This window comes from Peromyscus eremicus, chromosome 5 (assembly GCF_949786415.1).
Source record: "Peromyscus eremicus chromosome 5, PerEre_H2_v1, whole genome shotgun sequence".
Classification (NCBI taxonomy): domain Eukaryota; kingdom Metazoa; phylum Chordata; class Mammalia; order Rodentia; family Cricetidae; genus Peromyscus; species Peromyscus eremicus.
The window spans coordinates 124,563,976-124,591,013 of NC_081420.1; the positions used below are offsets into that span (position 1 = coordinate 124,563,976).

Consider the following 27,038-nt stretch of genomic DNA (forward strand, 5'->3'; position numbering starts at 1 on the left):
TTTTTACTTTTTATTTATGCAGTTTCTTCTTTGGCCTCCTGTGTCTCCTTCACCATATCATGGGTGACCTCTTGTCCTGAAAGTGGCTGGCCTTTCTCTTGCTTGCTTCCTATTAGTCTCATCTGGTTGTGCAGTTTGTACCACAAGCTGAGGCTCAAAGATTGTTTTTCTTTGCCCAAGGTTTTTCTTTGTCCAAGCAGAAGTATACCAGCTGTTCAACTGATGACCAGTGATATTTCTCACTTTGACCTTGACCCACAGGCATAGAGCAACATTGTGACCCAAGGACACACACAGCCACAATTTAGATAATTTCACTTAGCTATGGTGTAACTCCCCAAATCAGAGATGGAGCATTTGGCTCTTCTGCCAGCTCCCATAATCCAGAGAAGCCCTACTCTGGCAGGGTACTTTCCTTCTGGTGGACTGTAACTGAACTAGTAGCAGGAGTGCTTAAGTTGCTGGCTTAGAAGTTGGGTATGAACTGCTGAGCACAGCATTGAGTCTATGAGTATATGTTGCTAAGAACCAGCTACCCTTTGGAGTCAGGGAAAGCTAGCTCGTTGTCCCTCGGCACCTTCCACCCGGGCCACCCTCTACTTCAGAGGTTCTCTGGTGGGAGTTGGGATAACTTTGTTTCCCAGAGTACATTTAGCAGTATCTGGAGATGGTTTATGTTGCCCCAGACAGCAGAAGATCGAAGTGTACTAGCATCCAGTGTGTTAGGGTAGGGGTTCTGAACACCAACCTAGTGTGTAGGAGACCCCTCCAGCAGAGTGCTCAGGCCCCTGATGTCAGTGGCACAGTGGAAACTGACCATGTTCTGGCAGCTCAGACTTCAAAGAGCACCCTGGGCAAGGTACAACGCTTGCTTAGCAGCTGGTAGGCATTGTGTTCAACCCCTGCATTGTATAAATATAAAATTTAAAGATGGGCATCTAGAAGGAAAGAGAATGGTTCCCCACCTGCCCCCAGGGGGCAGGTTACACTGGCAATGTCCAGGCAAATGGAGATTAGTTAAGAGCAAGGAACCAGTCTGACCATTCCTCCTCCAGTACCAACGTGCTGAGAACGAGAAGTCATGTACTTGGCCAGTGTTATTTCTTTTCAGGGGCCTAGGGCTGGGCCACAGCAGACGGTGAACATTGAGAGCGCCCTCCCAGCCTGCCCTCACTTCTGAGTCCAGCATCCTCTTGCAGCTCCGGTTGTGGCGAGAGCAAACAAGGCGAACCCCGAGCTGGCCGGGTCACGGCTGCCCAGCGTCAGGCCTTATGAATGACGCCGAACGGCGCCCGGCGACCTCTGACCCGCGGCGCCAGCCGGCCCCTCCCCCGCTGGCAGGTGGACAAGCCGCTGCGCCGGCCCGCCGTGGCGTCAACCTCCGCTGGCCCATGGCCGCCGCCGCACTGGGCAGGGGCGGGAGACTGCAGCGCTCACGGTGCCACACGGGCGTCCGCCGGGGCCGCCTCCCGCACCTCGCAGCGCCTGTCGCCCGGCTACCCTCCAGCCGCCGCAGCCGCCGCCCCGCCCGCTGGTCGGGCCGCAGCCTGCGCAGCTGCCCCGCCCTCTCACCCCGAGACTGACACTGACCGTGCCGTGCGTCTCAGCCAATCGGCGGCCTCGTAGAGCGAGTTTGGCCAATCCCATGCGTCCGCCCGCCCGACGGTGGCCTCACGAGCCCGTGAGTGGCTGAGCGACTGCAACTCGCGTCATGCATCCGGCAGCCTATGGTAGCGCGGGAAGGTTTCGGAGGGCCAATGGACAGCGGCGCGGGGCTGTCAGTCAGGGAGGCCTGAACCAATGAGTGGCGGGCTGCGGGGGCGTCACGGACAGAGGACTTGGGCTGAGGCTCCCCCGCGGGCGGGCGCAGAGAGACGCGGGAAGCAGGGGCTGGGCGGGGGTCGTGGCGCCGCAGCCAGCGCAGCCAGCCCCAGGGGCCGCCGCCTCCGCTGCCCAGCGCGCTCCGGGGCCGCTGGCCGCCTTAGCACCCGCCGCGCCGCAGCTCCGGGACCGGCCCCGGCCGCGACGCCGCCGCGATGGGCAACGCCGCCGCCGCCAAGAAGGGCAGCGAGCAGGAGAGCGGTGAGTTCCCGGCCGTCACCCTGATCTCTGCTGCGTGCGGCCTGCCCGTGCTCTGCTCATCACTGCATAGCCCCTCCCCCATGTGCCCCCCCCCCCAATCCTGTCCGCCTGCACCCCTGCCTGCTGCCTGTCCACGCTGGGGGCCGAGCACCGCAGAAGTACCTTGCTCCCGGTAGGGCCCCCGTGCCCATGGCCTACCATCCCCCATTGCAAAGGCCGTGCCCCCCCACCCAGCTGTCACTGCCAACCATTGCATGTATGACCGCCGGGGCCCCAGATGGGGCCCTGTCACCACCCCACCCCCTCCTCTCCTAGTCCCTTTTCCCAGATTCTAATCCCCCCCCCCCCCCCCAGACTTCGTCACTCACCTTTTCCACACAGAGTCCCAATGCCTGACCCTGATCCAGGCTCCTGCCAATCTTGGGAGTGCTGTGGTCCACCCTGCAGGGACCTTGGCCACTTGGTGACCACACCCCGCCCCCTCCAGCCCCCCGCCATCTTTCTCCTAATCACAGCCCCCACCTCCAAGCCTCCCTGCCCCCATGGGCATTTCCCAGGGCCACCTCCTGCATTGTTTTCTCCTTCTGTGTCACTTGGCATGGGGGACAAGATCTTTCTGGGTCCCTCTGCCCCTTTCAGCCTGTCACTCTGCCTCCTCCATGTAAGCGTCTGGCTCTGGCTGGGGTGGCAGACTGTTTATGAACCTAGAGAGCTGCTTCTGCGCTTCCAGATCCAAGTTCAAGCTGGTCTCGCCCAGAGCCATTGCGTCTGTCCTCTCTCTTGGGTTGCGTGTGAGGGGAATCGGCAGACACCCTCCCATCTCCTGGCCTGAGCTCTGGGTTCTTTGGAAGGCCCCTCAATAAATGGTCATTTCACAACCGCGGTTCTGTCATTCACCCGGTCCCTGGGGCTGCTTCACTCCTGGTTCAAGGCTGAGAGTGAAATGTCGTGTTAGCAAGGGTTCATTCGACTTGAACTGGGATGGTCAGAAAGAGGATTGCAAGGGTAGAGTAATGCCATCCAGCAATAGGTGACCGCTAATGATTTGGTTTGCTGAGGACAGATGGATTCTGTGCAAACCAGGACGCCCCCAAAGGGAGGTGTGTTCCACCCCTCTCCACCCCAAAACATGCTGAATTTTTCCAGCCAAGGAAAGAAACTGATTCTGTATTTGAAATACCTTCAGAAAGGGCTTTGTGCCTGTTCCCAATACTTCCATCTCTTAAAATGATGTAACTCCAAGCTAAAGCTGGACTGCCACTGAGAACCCCTTCAGTTACCCAGAAATAGTCAGACCTCCCAAAAAGGGAGGCTATGACCAGCTCTGCCCTTCTCAGTGTCTGAGTCCCCAGAATGCCACCGAAGCCCAAGAACCTTCTGCCCCTCCCCCCCTTTCAAACAGCAGGGCAGCCTTAAGAGGCCTGGCATGTCACCGATGGGCGGGGGACAGAGAGGCAAGTGCTTGTAGTTGAGGGCTTGATGACAGAGGAGCAGGTGGGTAGTGCCCAAAAAGGTCTTGGGCTTGAGCTTGGAGGGGCCCAGGCAGAAGGGGAGGGGCCAGCCCCCTTAGCAGGTGAGGCCCACCAGGAGGTAGATGGTATTGTCAGTGGGCTGTATGTTGCAGTGGCCCTTTTGAAAGTTGAGGAGACAGTGCTAGAAAGGCCTCAAGCATATCAGACAGATTCAGCAGGAACTAAATGCCGCAGAGGGGGAAAGAGCCCAAGAAAAAGATCAGCGTCTCCGAGCTGGCCAGCTGTTCCATCGGGATGAAATCCCAGCTACTGTTCATCAGGCATCCACGAGGACTAACTAAAATGGTCTCCACAGACACACTTATTTTGATGATTTTTGTCCAAATGAGCCATCTGAATTTGGCACGGATGATAGCATACAGGCAGAATTCACACCCAGATCTGTCTACCAGTAGATATCCTGGACCCCACAATGTCTCAACTTAGACATTCCTTTGTTTGTTTTGGCTTTTTGAGACAGGGTCTCACTGTATAGCTCCAAATGGCCTGGAACTTGGTCAAATAGACCAAGCTGACCTCAAACTCATAGAGAGATCCACCCATCTCTGCCTCCTGTGCTGGGATTAAAGGCGTGCATCACCATGTCCAGCCTTTAACCCAGACGTTCTTAAGCTACCTCCACAGGAGTTAAACCCCAGCCATACTTTCTTAATTTAAAATGATAAAAAACAAACCGTGAATAATAGTGCATATTGGTATTACCAGCAGTTCAAGAGGCTGAGGCAAAAGGATTGTTTGAGCCCAACAGTTAAAGGCTAACTTGGGTGACAGCAAGATCCTATATCAAAATACAAATAAAACCTGTGTTTATCAAGATGGCTCAGCAGGTAAAGATGTTTGCTGCCAAACATGCCAGTCTGAATTGTCTTCTTAGAACTTACATGGTGGGAGGAGAGAACTGACTCCTACAAGTTGTCCTCTGACCTCCACAAGAATGTGTGTGCACACAGAATAAATGTAAAAAATTAAAAATATAAAACAGGTACAGTGACACACCTGTAACAAGCAAGAGAGGGAGTGTGAGGCAGAAGGACCTGAGTTTGAGGCCAACCTGGGCTACAGAGGAGACATGGCCTTTAAAAAAAAAAAGTAAAAGTAAAAACTTTACTCATTTTTGATCATAGGTCCTAAGCTCTCACAGTCTAAGATTGCCTGTTGTAGTATCTGATATACATTAAAACACAATGTAACTAAACGGAAGTGGCCTACAGGCTTGAGGCCTGTCAACCTGGCTACCTGGGAGGCAAAAGCAAGAGAATCTTAAATTCTAAGGTTGCCTGGACAGCTTAATGAGAAGCTATTTCAAAATAAAAGTAAGGAGACATGGCTCAGTGGTACAGTGCTGGTATAGAAGGTTCAAGGCCCTGGTTCAACCCTCAGAACCACTGCAAAATAAATAATAATGTTGTGTTCTGCTCCTGAGACCTAGTCAGACTGGAGACATCCCTCTGCCCTAAAGAGGAACAGGATGAGAAAGGAAGACCTTTTGCCTGGAAGCTTCTTAGAGGAAGGAGAAAGCTGGGGCAGTAGCCACACCAGCCTGCAGGGGGCACCTGCATCTCATCTGCCGCATGCCTGCCCCACTGGGGTTGGGAAGATGCCTAAGCCTTCCGAGGCACCACACAGGCATCTTGCAGCCACTGCACGGCCATCTCGGTGCCAGGCAGGCAGGGTCTGCTGTCTCCTTGACCAACAGGGCACGGGTCTAGAAGCAGCCCAGCATGGAATAGGATAAGGGGAGTCTGCACCCTAAAATGACACAGATGTTGATGGCCAGGGTGAGAAGCCTAGAGGACAGAGGGAAAAGGTCAAGCCCCAGGAGGCTGTCAGCGCAGACAAGCCAAGTGGGGCTCAGGTCTCAGCTGGTCCACACCTCGGGGAGTTGAGCCACAGGAAAATGATGGGAGTGCTGAGAGAGAACCCCAAAGACCTCTACAAGACAGGTCGATCCAGTCGCTGAGGAAAAGACTTCCTCGGGACATTCTTGGATGGAAAGAATTGTTGCCTTCTAACATCCTACAGAGGCTCAAAAGGGTCAAACCCTTGTTACCATTGGCAGTTGTATGGGTGCCCAAGAGGGTCCTACCAGACAGCTTTGCCTTTTGCCCAGTCAGGCCAACAGAAGTTTGAAGGATTCTATCTGCCCCTCCTGCACTGATTAGTCTGCAGGTTGAGTTTCTCCTCCTGTTCCCACCCTACAACTCCCTGGCTCCCCCTACAGTCAGGGCCCTGAAGACTGGCAGCCAAACTGGTGTGGCAGATCTTATGAGGCTTCCCAGCCACCGTAGTGCTAGTGCCCTGAGAAAGACTGAGTGATGGCTTCCAGCTCCAACGATGGTGAGGCTGAGCCCTGTTGCTATAGCAACTTCCTAGGCACTGTCTGCCCCTTAAGTCAGGGAAGGGCTGTGATAGGGTTTAGGGGAGCAAGTGGAGAGAGAAGGAGTCTGTGGATTCTTGGGTATCCCTGGAAACACCTCCCTTCTTAACACCCTGGACTAGGGGGCCTGAGAGAGAAGAAGGGATGAGTGATCCATTTCAGACCAAAGCAGATGGTCTGTCCAGAGTGGGGTTCCAGCTCAGACAGGGCCATGAGTAGTCCCACCCAGTTTTGATATTCAGCCCAGAATGAAGATTGGTCTACCTTAGACCTGGATATAGTCCAGCTTGGTACCCTGAACCCTGCCCAGAGACAGATGAGACCCAGTGTTAGGGGGTCCTCTTCAAACTGGGGGTGCAGTGTAGTTCACTGCTACTATGACCCTCACATTTGAATCCAAGGTGATTTCTGTGTCTTGCTGTGGCACTGACTTTCCTAGAGGTGTCTGGAGTTTTCTCAGCACATCAAATCCAGAGAGTGGAGGCCAGTGGCACCCTTCCCTTCCAAACGAGAGAAGGCTAACAGCTGCTGAGCTTACCCTCCTCCACTTCCTGTCCCGCGGGGGTCCATGGGTGCCAGGCGCTATAGAACTTTCATCTGTGGGAGCCGCGAAAGAAGGAAGATGATGATGAACGCTACCTTCCCCTCCCCCACCCAAGTTTAGCCATTCATTTCCGGTTTGGACTTTCATGGCTGAGAACAGAGCCAAGCACAGGGCAAGGTTTGACAGAGGCCAAGGACATCCCAGGACACCGTTCCCCTCTCGCCCCTTCAGAGGAACAAGACAGGGAACCAGATGTACCCATTTCTCTCAGGGGTAGCAAGATTTGGGGGCTCCGTGTTGAGCGGAAACTCAGAGAAGATAAGGTGGCTTTCGCCACTGTTCCCCAGCCTGCCTTCCTCTCTGGCTGTTCTTTCAGCTAATTAACAAGCTCTGGGGCTTCTTTAACCTCTGGAGAACTGGGGCCTGTTGCCTGGGCCTGGGCCTTAACTCCTTCACCTCTGCCCGTGGGCAGTACTTTGGGCACATGGACTTCATGCAAACTGCACCACTGGGGGAGACATCCTGGGAGCCATGGGCATCCCTGGAAGGGCAGGCCAGCCAGAGGGACACCCTCTAGAGAATCTTCCCACCTCCCGCTGCCAAAGAGAGCCTCTGCAGACCTTGGCCAGCCTGGAGCAGGTGCCTTTAAATGCTTCCGTGGCAACCAACTCTTCCCCAACTCCCAGACCTTACCAAGAGGCACTGGTTACTCCAGCAAAGAGAAGATTGCAGATAGACCCCAGGGCCACCTGGGATGGATCTGGGGTCTGGAAGTAGTGAGCATGAGGACGATGTCACCTTCCAGCTGTGGCTGCAGCTGTTCCTCTGTGCCCACCTGGCTGTCCGTTTCCTGGGTTACCTGCGCTACACTTTCTGGGGACTAAAGCCCCAGTCAGCACCCTGAATCCTGGCTGAGAACTGATGGGCCCCAGATTGCCCCATGTTCCCTAACCCCCATGCCACACTCTGCTGGGAGAGGCAGGCAGCAGGTGAGTGTGGGGTTCCGGGGTTAGGCTTTGCTCTTGCTGTGGACCACCCCTTGGCTTTTTTGTTTATTTTTTCAGAGGCCTGCCTTGTACTTGAGATCCTCCTGTCTTAGCCTCCTAGTTCTGGGGTTCCAGCTGAGCTGTTCTTCTGTGTTGTCGTACTTGGGCTAGAACCGAGGCCTTGCGCGTCCTGGCAAGTGCTCTGCCCTGGGCTGCAGCTCCCGTCTCTAGTCCTTCAGTACAGGTTCATGCTATCCGTCCTAGGCTGGCCTTGAACTCAAAATCCTGCTGCAGCTCCCAAAGTCTTGATCTTACAAGCCTGTGCCATTGTTCCAAGCCTGCTCCTCTTGGTACTGTCCTCCCTGCGCCCTGACCTGTCCCAGTGCTAGGGAACCTGAGTCAAGAGGACTGCTCTAACTTCAAGGACATCCTGGGCTACATAGTGTCATGTCATACTGGGCTACAGTGTAAGGTCTTCCTCAGAAAATCAAGAGAGGGGCTGGGTGTGGTTGTACATGCCTTTAATCCTATCACTCAGGAGACAGAGGCAGGAGCAGAGGAGGTGAATCTCTGTGAGTTTGAAGCTAATTTGGTCTACATAGTGAGTTCCAAGACAGTGAGGACTATGTAGAGAGACATCCTGTCTCAAAGGAAAAAAGAAAAAAAAAATCAAGAGAGAGTATTAGCCACAGTTCTCTAAAGGGAGAGAACTGCTAGAATGAATATTTATATACAGAATTTATTAGAGTGCTGCAGGCCGAAGACTGCATGTCCAGTAGTCCCAGTGTAGTGCTGGAGTTCTGGAAGATTCCTGGACAGCTGCTGGTCTTCAGTCTACACTGAAATACTGAAGAAGTAGGTTCTGACATCAGGCAGGACAGGTGACTTCTGTGCAAGTGAGGACAGGCAGGCAAAACTCAGCGTTCCCTTCTTCCTGTCCTTTTATGTGGCTGTCGCCAGGCAAGGCTCAGGTTTATGTGGGTCTTCCTACCTCACATAATCTAATGAAGAAACCCTCACAGGTGTGTCCAGCTGCTGAGGTTCCAGTTAAATCCAGATGTAGTTAAGTTGCCAGGTTCACCATCACAGAGGGAATAGCTGGCATTTCTTACCATAAACCTGGTGCCAGGCCACTGGCCAGTCCCCTTTGCCAGGATGGAATTATGACTCCCCACCACCACCCTACAAGAACATCAGTGCTGTATCCTCATTTGCTCATGTGGAAAACTGAAACCCAGAAACATCAGAACAGTTGTCCAAAGACACAGCCCATCACGATCCAGACAGACTCTGAACTACTATCTTGAAGTCATGTCCCCTAGCTGCCTCTCAGTGGCTATACACAACAGTGAACTGTCTTCAGGCCTCATTTTCCTGAGCTATTAAGTGGGTAAAACAGATAGATGTAAGGAAGGTTGTCAGGCAGATCCAATAAGAGTGTGGATGAAGTGTGTGCCCCAACCAGTCACCAGGGACAGCGTCTACATTAGGAAATGAGATGCTGGCCTCAGGATGCTGCAGGCGCCAGGGAGGAGCGTGCCTGAAGGGAGGCACTCGGTGAAGCAGCTTGGGGCGAGAGCTCTCCCCTCCGCAAAGACAGGCACAGAGCCAGTGGAGGCCAAGGTGACAGCTGAGCACCCCCAAGAGCGCCTGCTACACTAGCCCTACAGGCCTCCACCAGGGCCTGGCCTCAACTGACGAGCAGCCAGATCAGAGACTATAAATACCTCAGCTGGCACAGCCCTGGCCAAGGAATGTCAGTGCTGGGGAGAGTCGGGTGGGCTGGGCTGTGTGCCTCTCAGTCGGTCTTGTGTGCCCCTGAGTCTCCATGAACCTTATTTAGGAATTACCAGGATCTGGGACCCACCTCTGTAATTAAAGGGGTACTCAGGCCCCAGCCTAATCAAGAGTCCCCAAGTTGCCTCTAGACTCCCCCAAAGACACTGGTAGAATATCAGACTCTGGCTTGAAACAGCTGCACCCCAGTTTCCACCAGAGCGGAAAAACTTGATGTGCCTTGAGGCAGGGCCACTCCAGCTAACCTGTCCTCTCTCCCCAGTGAAAGAGTTCCTCGCCAAGGCCAAGGAAGACTTCCTGAAGAAATGGGAAAGTCCTTCTCAGGTAAGACCCCAAACTGAGCAGTTCCCAGGGGACAGTGCCCAGCTCTGTCACTGTGTGCCCTACCCAGCCCCACCCCATTCCCTTCCAACATGCCCACGGTGACCCCTGCTCATCACCAGGCCCCCACCCCACTGTACCCTTGCACCTGGCAGCCCCTGCTCGCCATGCAGCTGCCAGCAACTCCTGGGCCCCAGGCCAGGGCCGGATCTGGCCCCTGCCACCCTGCCTGGAAGAATGTCCCCTGGGTCATCTCCACCCACTCCCCAGGGCCCCCTCTGCCGGTGACATAGGGGACTCCCTAGCCCAGAAACTGCGGAGAAGTGCCCCTGACTCCTCCCATCCCTGCCCACAGAACACAGCCCAGTTGGATCACTTTGATAGAATCAAGACCCTTGGCACCGGCTCCTTCGGGCGAGTGATGCTTGTGAAGCACAAGGAGACGGGCAACCACTTTGCCATGAAGATCTTGGACAAACAGAAGGTAAGGTGACCAGCTGCCAGGCTTTCCCATCTCTGGCCACCCAGACCCATGCCAAGCCCACCACCACCCACACTGCTTTCTTGCCCAATTCAGTCACCACTCACCAGCTGCCAGCTCCAAGGCTCCACAAGTAATAGCTCCAATCAGCTGTAAATTAGCAATGCAACCCTCCCCTGCGCCTCAGGTTTTAGAAAGGTCCAATGCAACTTGGCCTTGCCACAGGCACACTACTGTGCTGCGTCCATGAGAGTGAGGGGCTGTGGACATCTTTTCTGACATTGTAAGTCTTCCATTGCTGGTTTAATGTCTACTGCTGGGGTGCAGCTCAGAGGCAGAGCACTTGGCCAGCATTCTCAAGGCCCTAGGTTCCATCCTCACCTCTGCAAAAGATGAAATAAGTGGGGAAGGGTATGAGGTCCACAGAGTTGCTGCATCCACGGGCCAGAGCTCTGCAGACTTTACCATCTGTACTCAGTGGTGTCTTTGAACCTGTCCCCATGAGTATTCAGCCACATGTGTGTCCCCTGATCCTCCACAATCTGTCAGACCCAAAGGTGAGAAGGGTGTGTGCCACTCCACAAGGCCACCCCCACAAGAACACATAGCTGTTCAGAGGCAGCCAGGATCTTCTAGAAAAAGTAAAGTTTACACAGAAATTGTTTGTTTTTTCCAAGATAGAGCTCTATGTAGCACTCCATAGACCAGGCTGGACTTGAGCTGACAGAGACTCTCCTGCCTCTGCCTCCTCAGTGCTGGTATTAAAGACATGGGCCGCCATCTCTCGGCTTACACAAAAGTCCTTTAAAAAAATTTTAAAACTTGGTGTGTGTGTGTGTGTGTGTGTGTGTGTGTGTGTGTGGCTTGTTGACCAGCTGTTTCAAAACAATGAGGCAGAGGTAGAGACGGGAGTGGAGAGACGGCTGGGTGGGTTAAAGGTGCTCGCCACCAAGCCTGGTGACCTTAGTTCAGTCCCCAGGACCCACATGGTGGAAGGAGAGAACCACTCCTTCAAGTTGTCCTCTGACCAAGATCAAGTGTCCTCTGATCCCTACAAGTGTGTCATGGCACAAGCACGCACCCCCACACACACACACACAAGAAGTGAATTTAAAGAAAAAAACTGAATGAGTTGAAGGATCAATCTCAGGCAAGCCTGAGAATCTGAGTTCAGTCCCCCCACACAGAGTTCAGTGCACACAAAGCCCAGCACAGCAGCTATCTGTATCAGCACTCTACAGTGAGAGAGGGCGGGGCGAGAGTCCCTGAGAGTTCCAGGGCATCCAGCCTCTCACAGGCAGCAGCAGACAGGATGGAAGGCAAGGCCCTACATCTGAGCTTGTCCTCTGAGCTCCACACACACCATGGTGCACACACCTGGACTCACACAAACGCTAGGAATAGTTTTGTTTTTTGTCTTTTGAGACCGAGTTTGTCTGTGTAGCCCTGGCTGTCCTTGAACTCAGAGATCCACCTGCCTCTGCCTCTGGAGCACTGAGATTAAAGGTGGGCGCCAACACTGCCTAGCCAAGATTCTCGTAAAAAGAAAAAGAAAAAAAAAGGAGATGGGAGATAATTAAGGAAGCTACCCATTGTCAGCTTCCGTCCTCTACATGCGTGTCCACGTATGAATGCAGACACAGACACACACAGATTCTATTTTGAAGCTGTGTGTGATGGAACATCCTAGCACTCAGGAGAGGAAGAGGGGGAGGAGGAAGTCAAGGTCATCCTCATAGCCAGTTCATTACCATCCTGGCTGTATGAGACCTTGTCTCAAAATAACAAAAGAACTTTGTTTGGAAATGGGGTCTCACTGTTTAGCACAGACTAGCTTCAAACTTGAGATCCTCCTGCCACTGCTTCTAGAGTACTGGGGTGACAGCTGTGTGCCACCATATGCAACTTTTTATAAAGACTGTGTATGCACAAGCGTGAGTTTTTGTGTCTGTGTGTACATGTGCAAGACAGAAATATAAGATCTATACTGGCTTTCTTCTTAAGTCGTTCTCCACATTTTATTATTATCATTATTATTATTATTATTATTATTATTATTATTATTATTATGTTTTTTGAGACAGGATTTCTCTGTGTAGCCCTGGCTGTCCTGGAACTCACTCTATACACCAGGCTGGCCTCCAATTGGCCTCAGACAGAGGATCTGCCTTCCTTTGCCTCCTGTCAGGGCAAGCGATACCACATCTGGCTCTCGACTCTATCTTACTAAACTTGGAATGAGACTAGCTGGCCAACAAGCACCAAGGATCCAGCTGTCTTCACGCCGCCAATGCTAGGGTCATAGATGCACACCACCACACCTGGTCAGTCCCCAGAGCACCGTGGTTACAGGTACACACCACCACACCTGGTCAGTCCCCAGAGCACCATGGTTACAGGTGCACACCACCACACCTGGTCAGTCCCCAGAGCACCGTGGTTACAGGTACACACCACCACACCTGGTCAGTCCCCAGAGCACCGTGGTTACAGGTGCACACCACCACACCTGGTCAGTCCCCAGAGCACCGTGGTTACAGGTACACACCACCACACCTGGTCAGTCCCCAGAGCACCGTGGTTACAGGTACACACCACCACACCTGGTCAGTCCCCAGAGCACCGTGGTTACAGGTACACACCACCACACCTGGTCAGTCCCCAGAGCACCGTGGTTACAGGTACACACCACCACACCTGGTCAGTCCCCAGAGCACCGTGGTTACAGGTGCACACCACCACACCTGGTCAGTCCCAGAGCACCATGGTTATAGGTGCACACCACCACACCTGGTCAGTCCCCAGAGCACCATGGTTATAGGTGCACACCACCACACCTGGTCAGTCCCCAGAGCACCATGGTTATAGGTGCACACCACCACACCTGGTCAGTCCCAGAGCACCATGGTTATAGGTGCACACCACCACACCTGGTCAGTCCCCAAAGCACCATGGTTATAGGTGCAGAGCACCACACCTGGTCAGTCCCCAGAGCACCGTGGTTATAGGTGCACAGCACCACACCTGGTCAGTCCCCAGAGCACCGTGGTTACAGGTACACAGCACCACACCTGGTCAGTCCCCAGAGCACTGTGGTTACAGGTACACACCACCACACCTGGTCAGTCCCCAGAGCACTATGGTTATAGGTGCACACCACCACACCTGGTCAGTCCCTAGAGCACCATGGTTACAGGTACACACCACACCTGGTCAGTCTCCATGGTCATAGGTGCACAGCACCACATCTGGTCAGTCCCCAGAGCACCGTGTTTACAGGTACACACCACCACACCTGGTCAGTCCCCAGAGCACCGTGGTTACAGGTACACACCACCACACCTGGTCAGTCCCCAGAGCACCGTGGTTACAGGTACACACCACCACACCTGGTCAGTCCCCAGAGCACCGTGGTTACAGGTACACACCACCACACCTGGTCAGTCCCCAGAGCACTATGGTTACAGGTACACACCACCACACCTGGTCAGTCCCCAGAGCACTATGGTTATAGGTGCACACCACACCTGGTCAGTCCCCAGAGCACTATGGTTATAGGTGCACACCACACCTGGTCAGTCCCCAGAGCACTATGGTTATAGATGCACACCACCACACCTGGTCAGTCCCAGAGCACCGTGGTTACAGGTGCACAGCACCACACCTGGTCAGTCCCAGAGCACCATGGTTACAGGTACACAGCACCACACCTGGTCAGTCCCAGAGCACCATGGTCATAGATGCATACCACCACACCTGGTCAGTCCCTAGAGCACCATGGTTATAGGTGCACACCACCACACCTGGTCAGTCCCCAGAGCACCGTGGTTACAGGTACACAGCACCACACCTGGTCAGTCCCCAGAGCACTATGGTTACAGGTAAACACCACCACACCTGGTCAGTCCCCAGAGCACTATGGTTATAGGTGCACACTACCACACCTGGTCAGTCCCCAGAGCACCATGGTTACAGGTACACACCACACCTGGTCAGTCCCCATGGTCATAGGTGCACACCACCACACCTGGTCAGTCCCCAGAGCACTATGGTTATAGGTGCACACCACACCTGGTCAGTCCCAGAGCACCGTGGTTACAGGTGCACAGCACCACACCTGGTCAGTCCCCAGAGCACCATGGTTACAGGTACACAGCACCACACCTGGTCAGTCCCAGAGCACCATGGTCATAGATGCACACCACCACACCTGGTCAGTCCCCAGAGCACCATGGTTATAGGTGCACACCACCACACCTGGTCAGTCCCCGGAGCACTATGGTTATAGGTGCACACCACCACACCTGGTCAGTCCCCAGAGCACCATGGTTACAAGTACACACCACACCTGGTCAGTCCCCATGGTCATAGGTGCACAGCACCACATCTGGTCAGTCCCCAGAGCACCGTGGTTACAGGTACACACCACCACACCTGGTCAGTCCCCAGAGCACTATGGTTATAGGTGCACACCACCACACCTGGTCAGTCCCCAGAGCACCATGGTTATAGGTACACACCACCACACCTGGTCAGTCCCCAAAGCACCATGGTTATAGGTGCACACCACCACACCTGGTCAGTCCCCAAAGCACCATGGTTATAGATGCACACCACCACACCTGGTTTTCACATGGGTTCTGGGATCTGAGCTCAGATCCTCATTCCTTTTCAGTGGGCACCTTACCCACTAAGCCATCCCTCAGCCCCTCAAAAAGTCCATAAAGACTTTTCTTAAAACTGTGTATAGGCGTGTGTGTGTGTGTGTGTGTGTGTGTGTGTGTGTATGTGTGTGTATGTATGTATGTGCGCGCATATGCCTTCCTGAGGGTGTGTTTGTAGGTACCCATGGCAGCTAGAGGCATTGGATCCCCCAGGAGCTAGAGTTACAGGCATCTGTGAGCCCCTGACATGGGTGCTGGGAATCAAACCCCAGGGTTCTGCAAGATGAGTGTCCAGACCCAGGAAAATGTCTGATCCCTGTTTGATGCTGACACAGAAACACAGCACAAAGCACACAATTTCTTTTTGTGAACTTCTGTTTGTGTGTGGTCCTGGAAATTAAATCTGGGCCTTTCACACTCTAGGCAGTTGCTCTACCACTGAGCTGTGTCTGCAGCCTAACAGGGATTTCTACATTTTCTAGCAATCCCATCAAAGAAACAGGTGAAATTCTTTTTTTTCTGTCCAATTACTAGAGCTAAAACTCAAGACCTCACACCTGTTAAGGGCTCTACCACATGTTTTGCAATTAATGCAGTGGATCAATCTGTCATAGTCATTTCTATGCTGCCAGTGTATGTGAAGTGGATTGGCTGGTTGGTTTTGAGACCGAGTCTCATCTATCAAAGCCTAGCTTTAAAGTCTATGTAGCCAAGGCTAGCCCTGAGCTCCTAAGTGCTCTGGTTTGTGGACCGCACTGCCCCATCAGGCTCGGCTGCTGCTTGTTTTGCTTGTTGTTACATTTTTTTATTTTGGGGGGCTTGGGGGGTGAGGGCCACAGCAACAGTGGGGAGGCCAGAGGCCATTCTGCAGTTGTCCTCTCCTGCCGTGGGGGCTCTAGGGATCGAACTCGGGTCATTGGATCAAATTTGACAGCCTTGGGGTTTATTTTTACTTATTTTTTGTTTTTTGTTCTTGGTTTTTTTGAGACAAGGTTTCTCTGTGTAGCTTTGGAATCTGTCCTGGACCAGGCTGGCCTCAAACTCACGGAGATCCACCTGCCTCTGCTTCCCAAGTGCTGGGATTAAAGGGGTGCTTCACCACCGCCTGGTGAAAGCCTTGTTTTTAAGACAGGGTCTTGGTATGTAGCCCAGGCTGCCCTCCAACTTGAGGTCTTCTTGAATGCTGAGATTGCAGGCATGCATCACTATGCCCAGTGTGACATTTTGTGATTTTTTTCCATATTAAGTAGCTTTGGGATGCTCTGTATTTTACTTTTAGGGTGTGTGTGTGTGTGTGTGTTTCGATAGAGTCTCATGTACCCTAGGCTGGCACTTCTGTGTAGCCAAAGTTGTTCTTGAACTCCAGATCCTCCTGCCTCAGTCTTCCAAGTGCACACCAAACCCAGACCATCTTGCACCTACAAATCTATGGAGAGGCAAGAAAGAGTGTAGAAACTGAAAACACTGTCATGTCTCTGCTCGTAAGCTCCTGGGATGGAGCTGGCGACATGGCTCAGCAGGTAAAGGTACCACCAAGCCTGATGGTCCAAATCTGACCTCCAGGACTCATGTGTGAAAGGGGGACAGACTTCCTCAGCTTGTTCTCTGACCTTCACATGCATGCCTTGGCATACATAGGCTGCCCCCAACATAAATACAAATAAATTTAGAGTTTCAGCCATCGAGAGCCAATCTAGCACATGCAAAGTGCTGGGTCCCATGCCTGGCACCACAAGAGAGAAAAAAATGCTTGCTCAGAAAAAGAAAAGCTGATTTCTAAGCCGCCATGCCTTTTGGGGCCTCTTTGGTGTCGCCAAATCTCCCACTCTTGCAGGCAGCATTCTCTGGTTCCCCCCACTTTCCAGATTTTTCCAGGTGCCTGATCTGGGCATGTGTAAGCCCTAGGCTTCCTCCCCCAAGATTCTTCTGGTCTGTGGGGCACCTCCACATGTTCTTTGCTCTGATTGTGTGTCGTGCAAGGACCCTCAGCTCTCAGCACTAAGCCAGGGCCATGAATCTCTGGACTATTCTGGCTAAAGTCATGGTCCTAGCTCCCATACCCCTGGTTCTGACCAAGGCTAGGAGATGAGGCTCCTCCCACACCTCTCCTCTGCCTCAGGTGGTAAAGCTGAAGCAGATTGAACACACGCTAAATGAAAAGCGCATCCTGCAGGCCGTCAACTTCCCGTTCCTGGTCAAACTTGAATTCTCCTTCAAGGTAAGGGCACAGCCAGGGTTTGGAGGGTGGAGGGTGGATCCTAGCCCATGCTGGGCACAGTCTCCTGATCCCCAGGGCTGGGGCCACCCACTTTCAAGGAAGAAGACCCTTGGAGGAGGAATGCCAGAAATGGATGGACTGGGCCCTGTATACTGGGTTCAGCTCTTCCCTTAGCTAACTGCTAGTTCAGTAACTTCGGGCACATCACCCAGCCTGAATGACCACCCTCAGAATCACCACCCTGACTCATTCTAGGAACACAAACTGCCACTAGGCAACCAGGGAGCTGCTCCCCCCTGTGTCCCGCAGGAGAGTCACCGGCCACATTGGGCCTTGCTCTTCTCATCTGTGCAGTGGGACGTAGCACAGCCCTCATGTTGTAAGGTTGTAAGAGTAAGGAGTTCTTGCAGGTGCATAAGAACCTGTGGGAACTCCTCTTAAATGGCAGTCCGCAGAGCTTGTCCCCACCAGAGCCTGTCCCCAGAAGTTCCCCATGCAGGAGCTGTACAGAAGTTCATAGTTTGTTGTTTGTTTTCAAGGCAGTGTTTCTCTGTGTAGTCCTTGCTGTCCTGGAACTTGATCTGGAGACCAGGCTGGCCTCAAATTCAGAGATCCATCTGCCTCTGCCTCCTGTATGCTGGGATCAAAGGCATGCATCACCACGCCCCTCATATTTTTTGCTTTGTTTTTTTGTTTGTTTGGGGTTTTTTGTTTGTTTGTTTGTTTTTCGAGACAGGGTTTCTCTGTGTAGCTTTGTGCCTTTCCTGGAACTCCCTCTGTAGCCCAGGCTGGCCTCGACTCACAAAGATCCGCCTGCCTCTGCCTCCCGAGTGCTGGGATTAAAGGTGTGCGCCACCACTGCCTGGCTTAGTTTTTGTTTTTTGAGACAGGGTCTCACTGTGTAGCCCAGGTTGGGCTAGAGTTCACGATCCTCCTGCCTCAGCTTCCTGAGTGCTGGGATCACAGGTGTGCATCATCATTCCCTATCAATTTTTGTTTTGTTTCTTGTGGTGCTGGGGATGGAACACAGGGTTTTGTGTGTGGCAGACAAGTGCTCTACAACTGAACTCCATCCCCAGTCTCATAAAATCTTCTGTTCTTTTGGTTGTGAGCCTGGAACGGCAGGCAGTGCCACCTCGCCAGCAACCTGTAATACTTTTTGTTTTGTTTTTAGCAAGGCTTACGTTTTCTTCTTGCTGGTCTCAGAGGCTGAGACACCAGCTGTGTGCCGTCATGCCCACAGGCTGCTTTTGTTCTGGGTCCTGCAGATTCTGTCTTACCTGTTTGGCAGATGATGAAGCTGAAGGTTGAGACAGTAGCCACTGCAGAACTCCGGCTGGCCAACGGCCAGCTGCTCACTGTCTCCCCTTGTGAGAACAGAGTAGCAGCTGCCTCTTCCTGCTCCCAGAGAAAACACGGCTCCTGATGCTTGAAGCATGGACCATTGGGAAGAGAGTGGTCACTGAGGTTTCAGTGCTTGCCCCTCCAGGCCACTGTGGTCTTCAGCTGGGGCCCAGTGGCTGGAGACAGGGCCTTGACTCGCTTTGCCTCCCACAGGACAACTCAAACTTGTACATGGTCATGGAGTACGTGCCTGGTGGGGAGATGTTCTCCCACTTACGGCGGATCGGAAGGTTCAGGTAAGCAGGCTCCAACCCTGCCACCCCAGGGACATGGAGGAGTCCAGTCTGCTTAGAAATGGAAAGTGACGTCTCTGGTGGGATTTTGTTTTGTTTTGTTTATTTATTTATTGTGTGTGTTGTTGTTGTTTATTGATGGGGTCTTGCTCTATAGCCAAAGCTGGTCTTTGGCTCAAGACCCTCCTGGTCCCGCCTCCTGAGTGCTGATGTGACAGGCAGCTGTCATCACTCTCAGCCCCTGTGGGTTTGTTCCTGTTTTGCTAAGCAATTTGTGATGTTTCAGCCAGCCAAGCTGAGTGACCAGCACAGAAAGGGGAAAAAAGAGAGAGCGTACTATGTAGCCCAAGCTAGCCTTCAAATCCTAGGCTGCCTCTGCTCTCCTCCCTCAGCTTCCTGCAACCACAGAAACCCACCATTGCACCCAGCTAGATTTTTTTAATTAGTGGATAATTTTATGTGGTTTTAAATTTTATACTAATATATTACTTGACAACTAGATATAAATATATTTTATATACACTAAAATCCAAACATCTTGTCAAGTGTGGTGGTGCACACCTCTAATCCTAGCACTGAGGATGTCGAGGCAGGAGAATCAGGAGTTTGAGGCTAGCCTAGGTTGCATAAAAAGCCCCTGGCTCAAACACAAGCAACCACCTTCAAAACAAAGTCAGACAGTGAAGTCTTCGTGTGCCATTGTGAGGCTTGCCTGAGTCAGAAGAGCACCTTTCCTCCTGTTTCTTTCTGTCTCTGTCTTTCCGGTGCTGGCTGGACCCTGAGCATGATTTTCTGGTACCTTGTGCTTCCTTTTCCTCTAAAGCCCTTCTCCCATCCATGTCACTGCCTGCTGTCCTGGGGCTGCCCTCCCTGCTGGTGACTCCACAGCGAGGCTTTCCCCTTCACTTCCCTCTGGGCAGCTGCTGAGACTCACAGCCCACTTCCCCCAGGCGTTCTAAAAGTTGTCCTCATTTTCTGAACTTCAACTTTGCTTGACTTTACAAAAGCAAACAGACAAGACCTGTAGTCCTTGGTGGTTGACCCTGTGAGGTACTTGGGGGTTATTTTTGTCTTGTTTTGTTTTTGAGACAGAGTCTCATTTTCTAATTTTGGCTGGCCTGGAACTTACCAGGTAGACCAGGCTGGCCCACAACTCATAGGTCTCTGGAGTGCTGGGGTTCAAGGTGTATACCATCATGCCTGGCAAAGTGGTTTTTGTTTTGACACTTGGATGTTCCCTGGTGACTTTCTTCCAAAACTCTGATTATCAGACAAAATCCTCTTGAACTAATTTCTTGGGTAAGTTGACTCCTCAGCAAGACACCTGGCCCTTCTAAGCCTTCCAGCTCAAGTTTGTTTTAGCTGAGTTTGGAATAAAACTTAGAGCTTAGAATGTGGGGAGGTGGGAAGCTTGGTTTTTTTGTTTTGTTTTTGACACGGTCCCACTAAGTAGTCTGGACTGGCCTAGAACTCATGACGTAGCCCAAGCTGGCCTCAGACATATGCCAGTCCTTCAGCCTCTGCCTCCTAGTGCTGTGGTGACAGATATGTGCCATTTCAGGCTCCCCAGTTTTTGCACTAGAGGTTGGGTCTCTGAATGTTACCCAGGCTGTCTTTGGAATCCTGGGGTCATGTAATCTTCCTGCCTCAGCCTCCCACATAGCTGGAACCACTGGTGCGTGGCATCATGCCTAGCCTTGAATCTACATTTTGATTAGCTAGCCATGGGCTGTCTTATTGTATGGGCACACAGACCCACTTGCTGGACCACTTGAGGATGTGGTCATGTTCACCGACACATCCCCTCCTGGCTTGTCCCCACCAGCGAGCCCCATGCCCGTTTCTACGCGGCGCAGATCGTCCTGACCTTTGAGTATCTGCACTCCCTGGACCTCATCTACCGGGACCTGAAGCCCGAGAACCTTCTCATCGACCAGCAGGGCTATATTCAGGTGCCCGCGGCCGGGGGAGGGCACTCCCGGGCACATGGAAGCCTGTGGCCCTTCTTTCTACCTACTACCCATTCTTGTGCCTACAGGTGACAGACTTCGGTTTCGCCAAGCGCGTGAAAGGCCGTACTTGGACCTTGTGTGGGACCCCTGAGTACTTGGCCCCCGAGATTATCCTGAGCAAAGTAGGCACCTCACCAGCCTGCCCCACCCCTGAGGCCTGCTCCACCTCACTAGCCTGCCCTGCCCCTGAGGAACCATCTCCTCTTCACCTTCTTGCCTCATCGAATGGCCCCCCATCTTGCCCTAGGGCTACAACAAGGCTGTGGACTGGTGGGCTCTCGGGGTGCTCATCTACGAGATGGCTGCTGGTTACCCGCCCTTCTTCGCTGACCAGCCTATCCAGATTTACGAGAAAATCGTCTCTGGGAAGGTGAGGCCAGGATATGGAGTTCAGCCCTGGAAGGAACCAAAACAGCCTTCCACATTTCCCTACCTAAGTGTACTGTCACCAGCCCATCATCCTAACATCCAGGAGCCTGAGGCAGGAGCATCTTAATTTAAGTCTGGGGCCAGCCTGGGCCACATAGAAATTTCCAGGATAGCCTGGGCTAAATAATGAAACTCAGAAAAATCAAGGACCAGGGGGGTGTGGCTCAGTGGTAGAGCAGTGGTCTAACATGTGTACCCCAGCAACACATACGCAGAACTCTCCCTCCTGGTCCTGCTCACCCCAGAACACCACTTATTGACATAATCTGGAAGCTCCTCAAGTCAGGCTTGATGGTGACTCTGCCTCTCATGAGCGCACACACACTTCTCTCTCGCACACACACACACAGGCGCATGCATGCATATTGGAGCATCTATCTCACAGCTGACGGGACTGAGTTCCAAGCATGTCAGGAAGGCTGAGCTACATCAGAACTCTGGTTACAGAAGGTGCTGCCCTGACACCAGACCAGAGCACACTTGTTTGGTTCCCAGGTGTTCACTGAAGCTGTATCAGCAAACCTCATCCTGCTGTAGCTGCTGTAGCTGCGTGCCTTTATAAATGTGGAGTCTCCTTAGTTACCCTGGCATGGTGGCACAGGGCTATGGTCTCAGCACTCTTTAGTAGCCCAAGGCGGGAGGATTGCTATGAGTTCCAGACCAGCCCGGGTTACAGAGTAAAACCCTGTCTCATAACAAAGACAAACCCAGCACTGGCCCTTTCAGGAGGAGGAGGACTGTTGATGTCCTCACCATCCGTTAGCCCTGGATCACTCTTCAGCCGTACCCTTGAAGAAATGGCTCCCTGGGGGGGGGGGGGGAGGCTGAGAACCATAGCTCTGTGTGCAGCAGCCCTACCTAGCAGGGGAACCTGGCTGCCACCCCCCTGCTTCAGCACTGTGGACCACAGCCGCTAGTTGGCTCCAAGTCTCCATATGTGGTTCAACCAGTTGTGGGCACAGCCTATCCCCAAGTTCCAACCCTGTGACAACTATTGGGTGAGATCGAGACAAAATCACACTGATTCTGTGAGCCTCATTTTACCCATCTGAAAACTAGGGAATCAGCCTTCTGACTCTCTGGGAGGTTGGAAGACACCTACTCTGTGTTGTGGAACTTGGGGCTGGGCGCACACTCACCATTACCTATGAGTGAAATACAAGCACTTTCCATCAGACAGAAGAAAAACAGCCAGGGGGTGTGGTAACAGGTGCTTTTTTCTTTTTTCTTTTCTTTTTTTTTTTTTTTTTTTTTTTTTTTTTTTTTTTTTTTTTTTGACAAGGTCTTACTTTGTAGCCCTGGCTAGTCTAGAATTTACTATGTAGACTAGGCTGATAGCAAACTCACAGAAATCCACCTGCCTCTGTCTCTGCTGGGATTAAATGAGTGAGCTACCACTCAGCCTTCATAAGGGCTTTTTATCCTAGCATTCAGAAGGCTGAGGCAGGAGGATTGTTGTGAGGTTAGAGAAAGAGATTTTGAGACCTGTTACAGGATGTCACTCAGAAGAAACACAAAACAAAAAATTGAAATGTCCAAGACGGTGGCCTAGGCGGTACAAAAAAGTTGATGGAAGATTGTGAGGAGGAAGGGAGTGAATTACCTTTTGTCATTGGGCATTTTGTTGTTTTAGAAACAGCCCCAGGTTGGACTTGAGCTCCACATGTAATCAAGGTCACCCTTGAACTCCGTCGGGTCCTGCTGCTGCCTCCCAAGTCCCGGGTTAACAGGCGTGCGCCACCGCACGTGGCTGAGCATGATCCCCTCTTTGTAGCAATTTACAGTTCCCACGCCCCTGCCGGTGTTATCTTGTATCACAGAACCCTGGGACATCTGCCCCATGCCAGTGAGGCCAGTGCAGGCCTGGAGGGGTTAAGGGCCCTGGCCAAGGTCACACAGCCCTGTGGAAGGCATAGCAGGACCAGTTGGTTTTCTTGTCTTTGTGTCTTTCCTTCCTTTTGGTCTGTTTTTCTTGCTAATCTGCCTCCCCTTTCCTCCTTCCTCCTTCCTCTTCTTCCTTTCTCTTCTCTTTCCTTCGTTTTTAAATATCTATTCATTGTGCATGTGCCACTGTGTCAACGTATGTGAGTCAAGGACAACTTCCAGGAGTCAGTTCTCTCCTCCCACCATCAAACTCAGATTATGAGGCTTGGCAACAAGTGCCTTTCTTTACCTGCTGAGCCATCTTGCCAGCCCTTTTGTGGTTTTCTTTTACAACAGGGTCTCAATGTGCATCCCTGGCACTCACCCTTCCTGCATTAACCTTCAAAGTGCAGGAGTGACAGGCTTGTGCCACCACCTCTGGCTCCTAGAAGCCAGTTCTTGTGGGTATAAGTCCAGAGGCTGTGTGTACAGAGATGTCCAAGAGCTTCTGGAGTTAGAGACTGGAAGAACTGTACTGGCCCTGAAGGAATGCAGAGTGAGGAAACACCCGGATTTCAGAAGCCCTCAGACCCCAGCAGAGCTGCCTGAAGAATCCTAGCTGAGGATACAAGTCTACAGACCTGAGACAGAACCTCCCTACAGTTCTGTTCCCTGTGACCTTGGGGTAGCAGATTCTCAGGCCTTACCCAGAGTTGCCAAGCCAGCAAACCCAGAGGGGACTCAACATGTATACTTTTTTGTTTACATGGCTGCTAGGGCCTAAAGGCAGAGTGCTATGTGTGCTGGCTACTGACCTGCTGTACAGCGTTAGCCTAGCTCCAACGAGCCATTTCTGTTTCTACTTTATTTTAAAATCATGTGTATATTTGTGTGTCTGTATACAGATATGTACACATGAGTGCGGGTACCCTTGGGGGCCAAAGGCATTGGATCCCCTGAGGTTAGAGTTGCAGGTGGTTGGGAGCCATCATGTGGTTACTGGGAATCAAACACAGGTCCTCTGCTCAGATTTATTTATTTATTTATGGACAAGGTCTTATGTATCCTTGGCTGGTCTGGAACTTGCCATATAGGTCAGTGTGGCCTTAAATAGCTCACATCACAGAGATCTGCCTGCCTCTGCCTGAGTGCTGGGATATAGGTGAGTGCCAGCACACTCCAACAAGCCATTTAACAGATTTAACAGTCCCTGTAGGACTATTATTAGATAAAGCAGGCACCAGTCAGGGTGTAGTGGTGCACACCTGAAGTTCTCACACTCGGGAGGACAGTAGACAGGATCACATGTTCAAGGCCAGCTTGAGTTATTACGATCCTGTGTTGCATGGTGGAGCACAAATTTAATCCCGGCACTAGGGAGGCAGAGGCAGGTAGATCTCTGAGTTCAAGACAGCCTGGTCTGCAGATAGAGTTCCAGGACTGCCAGGGCAGAAAAACGCTGTGGGCATGGGGGGGTGGGGGAGTGGGAGCAGAGAATACTGTCTCAAAATGGAAAAAGCAACATTCTGGACCCCCTAGGTCTGTGAGCAGCACCCCACTCTGTCTACACCCCCTTCCAGGTGCGGTTCCCATCCCACTTCAGCTCCGACTTGAAGGACTTGCTACGGAACCTTCTGCAGGTGGATCTCACCAAGCGCTTTGGGAACCTCAAGAACGGGGTCAATGACATCAAGAACCACAAGTGGTTTGCCACAACGGACTGGATTGCCATCTATCAGAGAAAGGTGGGTTTCATTTTCCCAGCATGTCCAGAGTTGGGGAAAGGGAAGGGGTCTGGGACAGGCTGAGCAACAGAAGGCTCCCTGGAGCTGGTAAGGGACCAGAGGTGATGCTGGGGTCTTCTGGCCACTTTGTGACCAGAATACTTGGGCAGGAAGTATTCTCTGGGAAGTGACTTCCGTTTGGTGAGTTGGGTTGTAAAGAAGACATAATATCCTCATGTTGAGCACAGGCCTGTGTCACAAGTGTCTCCTGAATATTAAGCCATTCATTTTTATTGTTGTAATGGTGTGAGGTCAGCTAATGAACTCTGGGTGGTTCTTGATCCCTCTCCAGGTGGAAGCTCCCTTCATACCAAAGTTTAAAGGCCCTGGGGACACGAGTAACTTTGACGACTATGAGGAGGAAGAGATCCGGGTCTCCATCAATGAGAAATGTGGCAAGGAGTTTACCGAGTTTTAGGGGTGTGCTTGTGCCCCATGGGTTTTCTTTCATTTTTTTCTTTTTCTTTCTTTTTTTCTGGTTGGGGGTGGGAGGGTTGGATCGAACAGCCAGAGGGCCCTAGAGTTCCATGCATCTAATTTAACACCCACTCCACACCCCCAGGTTAGGGGAGCAGGAAAGCCAGGCATTGGGGAAGGGGCAACATCAGCTGCTCCCCTTCCCTGCCACTGACATCTCCTTCCCCACACATCTCTGCCTGTTTTCAATGAATTTCTCAGCTCCAGTCACACCCAGTCTTACTGGTGTAACCGAGGGCAGGGTATGGAAAGAGGGGCCTAGCCTCCACCCCAGCACTGGACACTAAGGATGAACAGAAAAGCCAGCCCTCCCTTCCATGCAGTCCTACCTGGAAAGGGAGATTTTAGTGACATGTACAGAGGGCTGCTTGCTAGTGGGTTTTTAGGTTTTTTTTGTTTTTTTTTTTTTAATCTTCATTTAAATTAAGTTCCACCAGTGCCTCCCATCCTCCAAACTGTCCCACCCCTCCGAAACCCCCTTGCCACTCCCCAAATCCACTCTGATGAGGCCGGGGTAGCCAACTGACTCTGTCAAGGAAAGACCTGGGCTTTGAACCTCGCCCTGAGCTGCTAGCCTCCCGGCCCCCTTTCCAGGGGTCTCATGCCAATTCTTCCGTGCATTAGCCCCTAAGAAGCCCCTCCCCATCCTGGGCGCCTCACTTCTAGCTTAGCTGTCAGCTGTGCATCCCCACTCACTGCACCCCAAATCTGATTGTGCTTTTCTCTCAATAGAAAGGTGGGGAGCTGCTGGGGAATTACCCCATTTATCCCTGTGTTTATCCCTCTTGTAACTTCTCCCAAACAGGAGGAGCTCTCAGGCCTGGGTGGGGGCCCCGGGTGGGCGAGGGGGGCCGTTCAACCTGTGTGCTGCGAAGGATGAGACTTCCTCTTGAACAGTGTGCTGTTGTAAACATATTTGAAAACTATTACCAATAAAGTTTTGTTTTAAAATAAAAGTGTCGCTGGTATTCCCGACTTCGATCACACCCTCAGGGTGTTGGAAAGGGAATTTCGGACCTCAGCGTCCAGGCTCCGGAGACCCCGGCTCCGGGACCCTGGAGAAACCGGGTTTAGCTGGAATTCCTGCACTTCCTCCGCCCCGCCAGAGAAAGGAGGGGTGGGGTGGGCAAACTGTCCTTTGACCCTGAGTTCGGGGTCCTCAAATCTGCTGGTACTCCTACTTCGTGTAGTCCGGGACCGAAGGGGCACTGGAGGAAGCTGTCCGGACCGGTGCGGCCAAACTGCAGCGGAATCGGCCGGGTAGAAGGAGAAACCGGGAGCCCCGCGCGCCCCCAAGCCCTCGTCTAGGTGCGGCAGGGCCGCTGGTGAGGTCTCCGCGGCTCCCCTGGAGAGCGACGCGTCGGGCCGCGGCGCGGCTAGTTCCCGGTAAGTGCGGTCCCGAGAGTGCTGCGCGCGGAGAGGCGTGGAGAGGGGGCTGGGCGCCGAGGACGTCTGGGTCCCGCGCCCAATGGCTGGAGGGCGGCCGAACGCCGCCCGCGCGCCCCGCCCGCCCCTGTCCCCTCCCCCCTCGCGCTCCCCTCCCCCTCCCCCGCCCGCCGCGCTCCCCGCCCCCGCTCCGGCGCCAACTCCGCGGCGCCTCCTTAAAAAGCGCGCGGGAGTTGTAAGGGGGGGCCGGAGCGAGCCGGAGTGAGCTAGAGAGCCGGGTACACGGGGCGGGCGGGGGCCCGGGCTCCACCTTAAAAGCGGGCGCGTGGGGGTGGGAGGGAGCGAGGAAGGCGGGCAGCGGGGGAGGGCGAGCAGGAAGGGGGGCCGGAGTGTCCCGGGCGCAGGGCGCGCGTGCGGCGGCGGCGGCGGGGAGGGGCGGGCCGCGCCG

General features: G+C 52.9%; 2 protein-coding genes across 3 annotated transcripts; both read left to right on the forward strand.

The window, feature by feature from the left end:
• Positions 1-1,968: 1,968 nt before the first annotated feature.
• Positions 1,969-26,160, forward strand: Prkaca (protein kinase cAMP-activated catalytic subunit alpha). 2 transcript variants are annotated; one of them, XM_059264381.1, is made up of 10 exons: positions 1,969-2,082; positions 9,581-9,642; positions 9,995-10,123; positions 16,904-17,002; positions 18,560-18,642; positions 20,465-20,591; positions 20,678-20,773; positions 20,899-21,021; positions 24,524-24,688; positions 25,020-26,160. In XM_059264381.1, exons 1-10 carry the CDS (start codon positions 2,037-2,039, stop codon positions 25,143-25,145), a joined length of 1,056 nt encoding a protein of 351 aa, XP_059120364.1. In that variant the 5' UTR covers positions 1,969-2,036; the 3' UTR covers positions 25,146-26,160. The 2 variants fall into 2 exon arrangements, with proteins under 2 accessions (XP_059120364.1, XP_059120365.1); XM_059264382.1 differs by lacking the exon at positions 1,969-2,082 and adding an exon at positions 5,712-5,951.
• Positions 6,541-7,512, forward strand: Smim46 (small integral membrane protein 46). Its single transcript, XM_059264383.1, has one exon. It carries the CDS (start codon positions 7,290-7,292, stop codon positions 7,437-7,439), a length of 150 nt encoding a protein of 49 aa, XP_059120366.1. The 5' UTR covers positions 6,541-7,289; the 3' UTR covers positions 7,440-7,512.
• Positions 26,161-27,038: the final 878 nt, after the last annotated feature.

What these genes read in the sequence shown, in the direction of transcription:
- Prkaca (XM_059264381.1), top strand. Translation starts at nt 2,037, where the DNA reads ATGGGCAACGCCGCCGCCGCCAAGAAGGGCAGCGAGCAGGAGAGCG. An exon ending in AGATCTTGGACAAACAGAAG is followed by an intron (nt 10,124 to 16,903) that starts GTAAGGTGACCA and finishes CCTCTGCCTCAG; the next exon opens with GTGGTAAAGCTGAAGCAGAT. An exon ending in CGGCGGATCGGAAGGTTCAG is followed by an intron (nt 18,643 to 20,464) that starts GTAAGCAGGCTC and finishes TGTCCCCACCAG; the next exon opens with CGAGCCCCATGCCCGTTTCT.
- Smim46 (XM_059264383.1), top strand. Translation starts at nt 7,290, where the DNA reads ATGGATCTGGGGTCTGGAAGTAGTGAGCATGAGGACGATGTCACCTTC.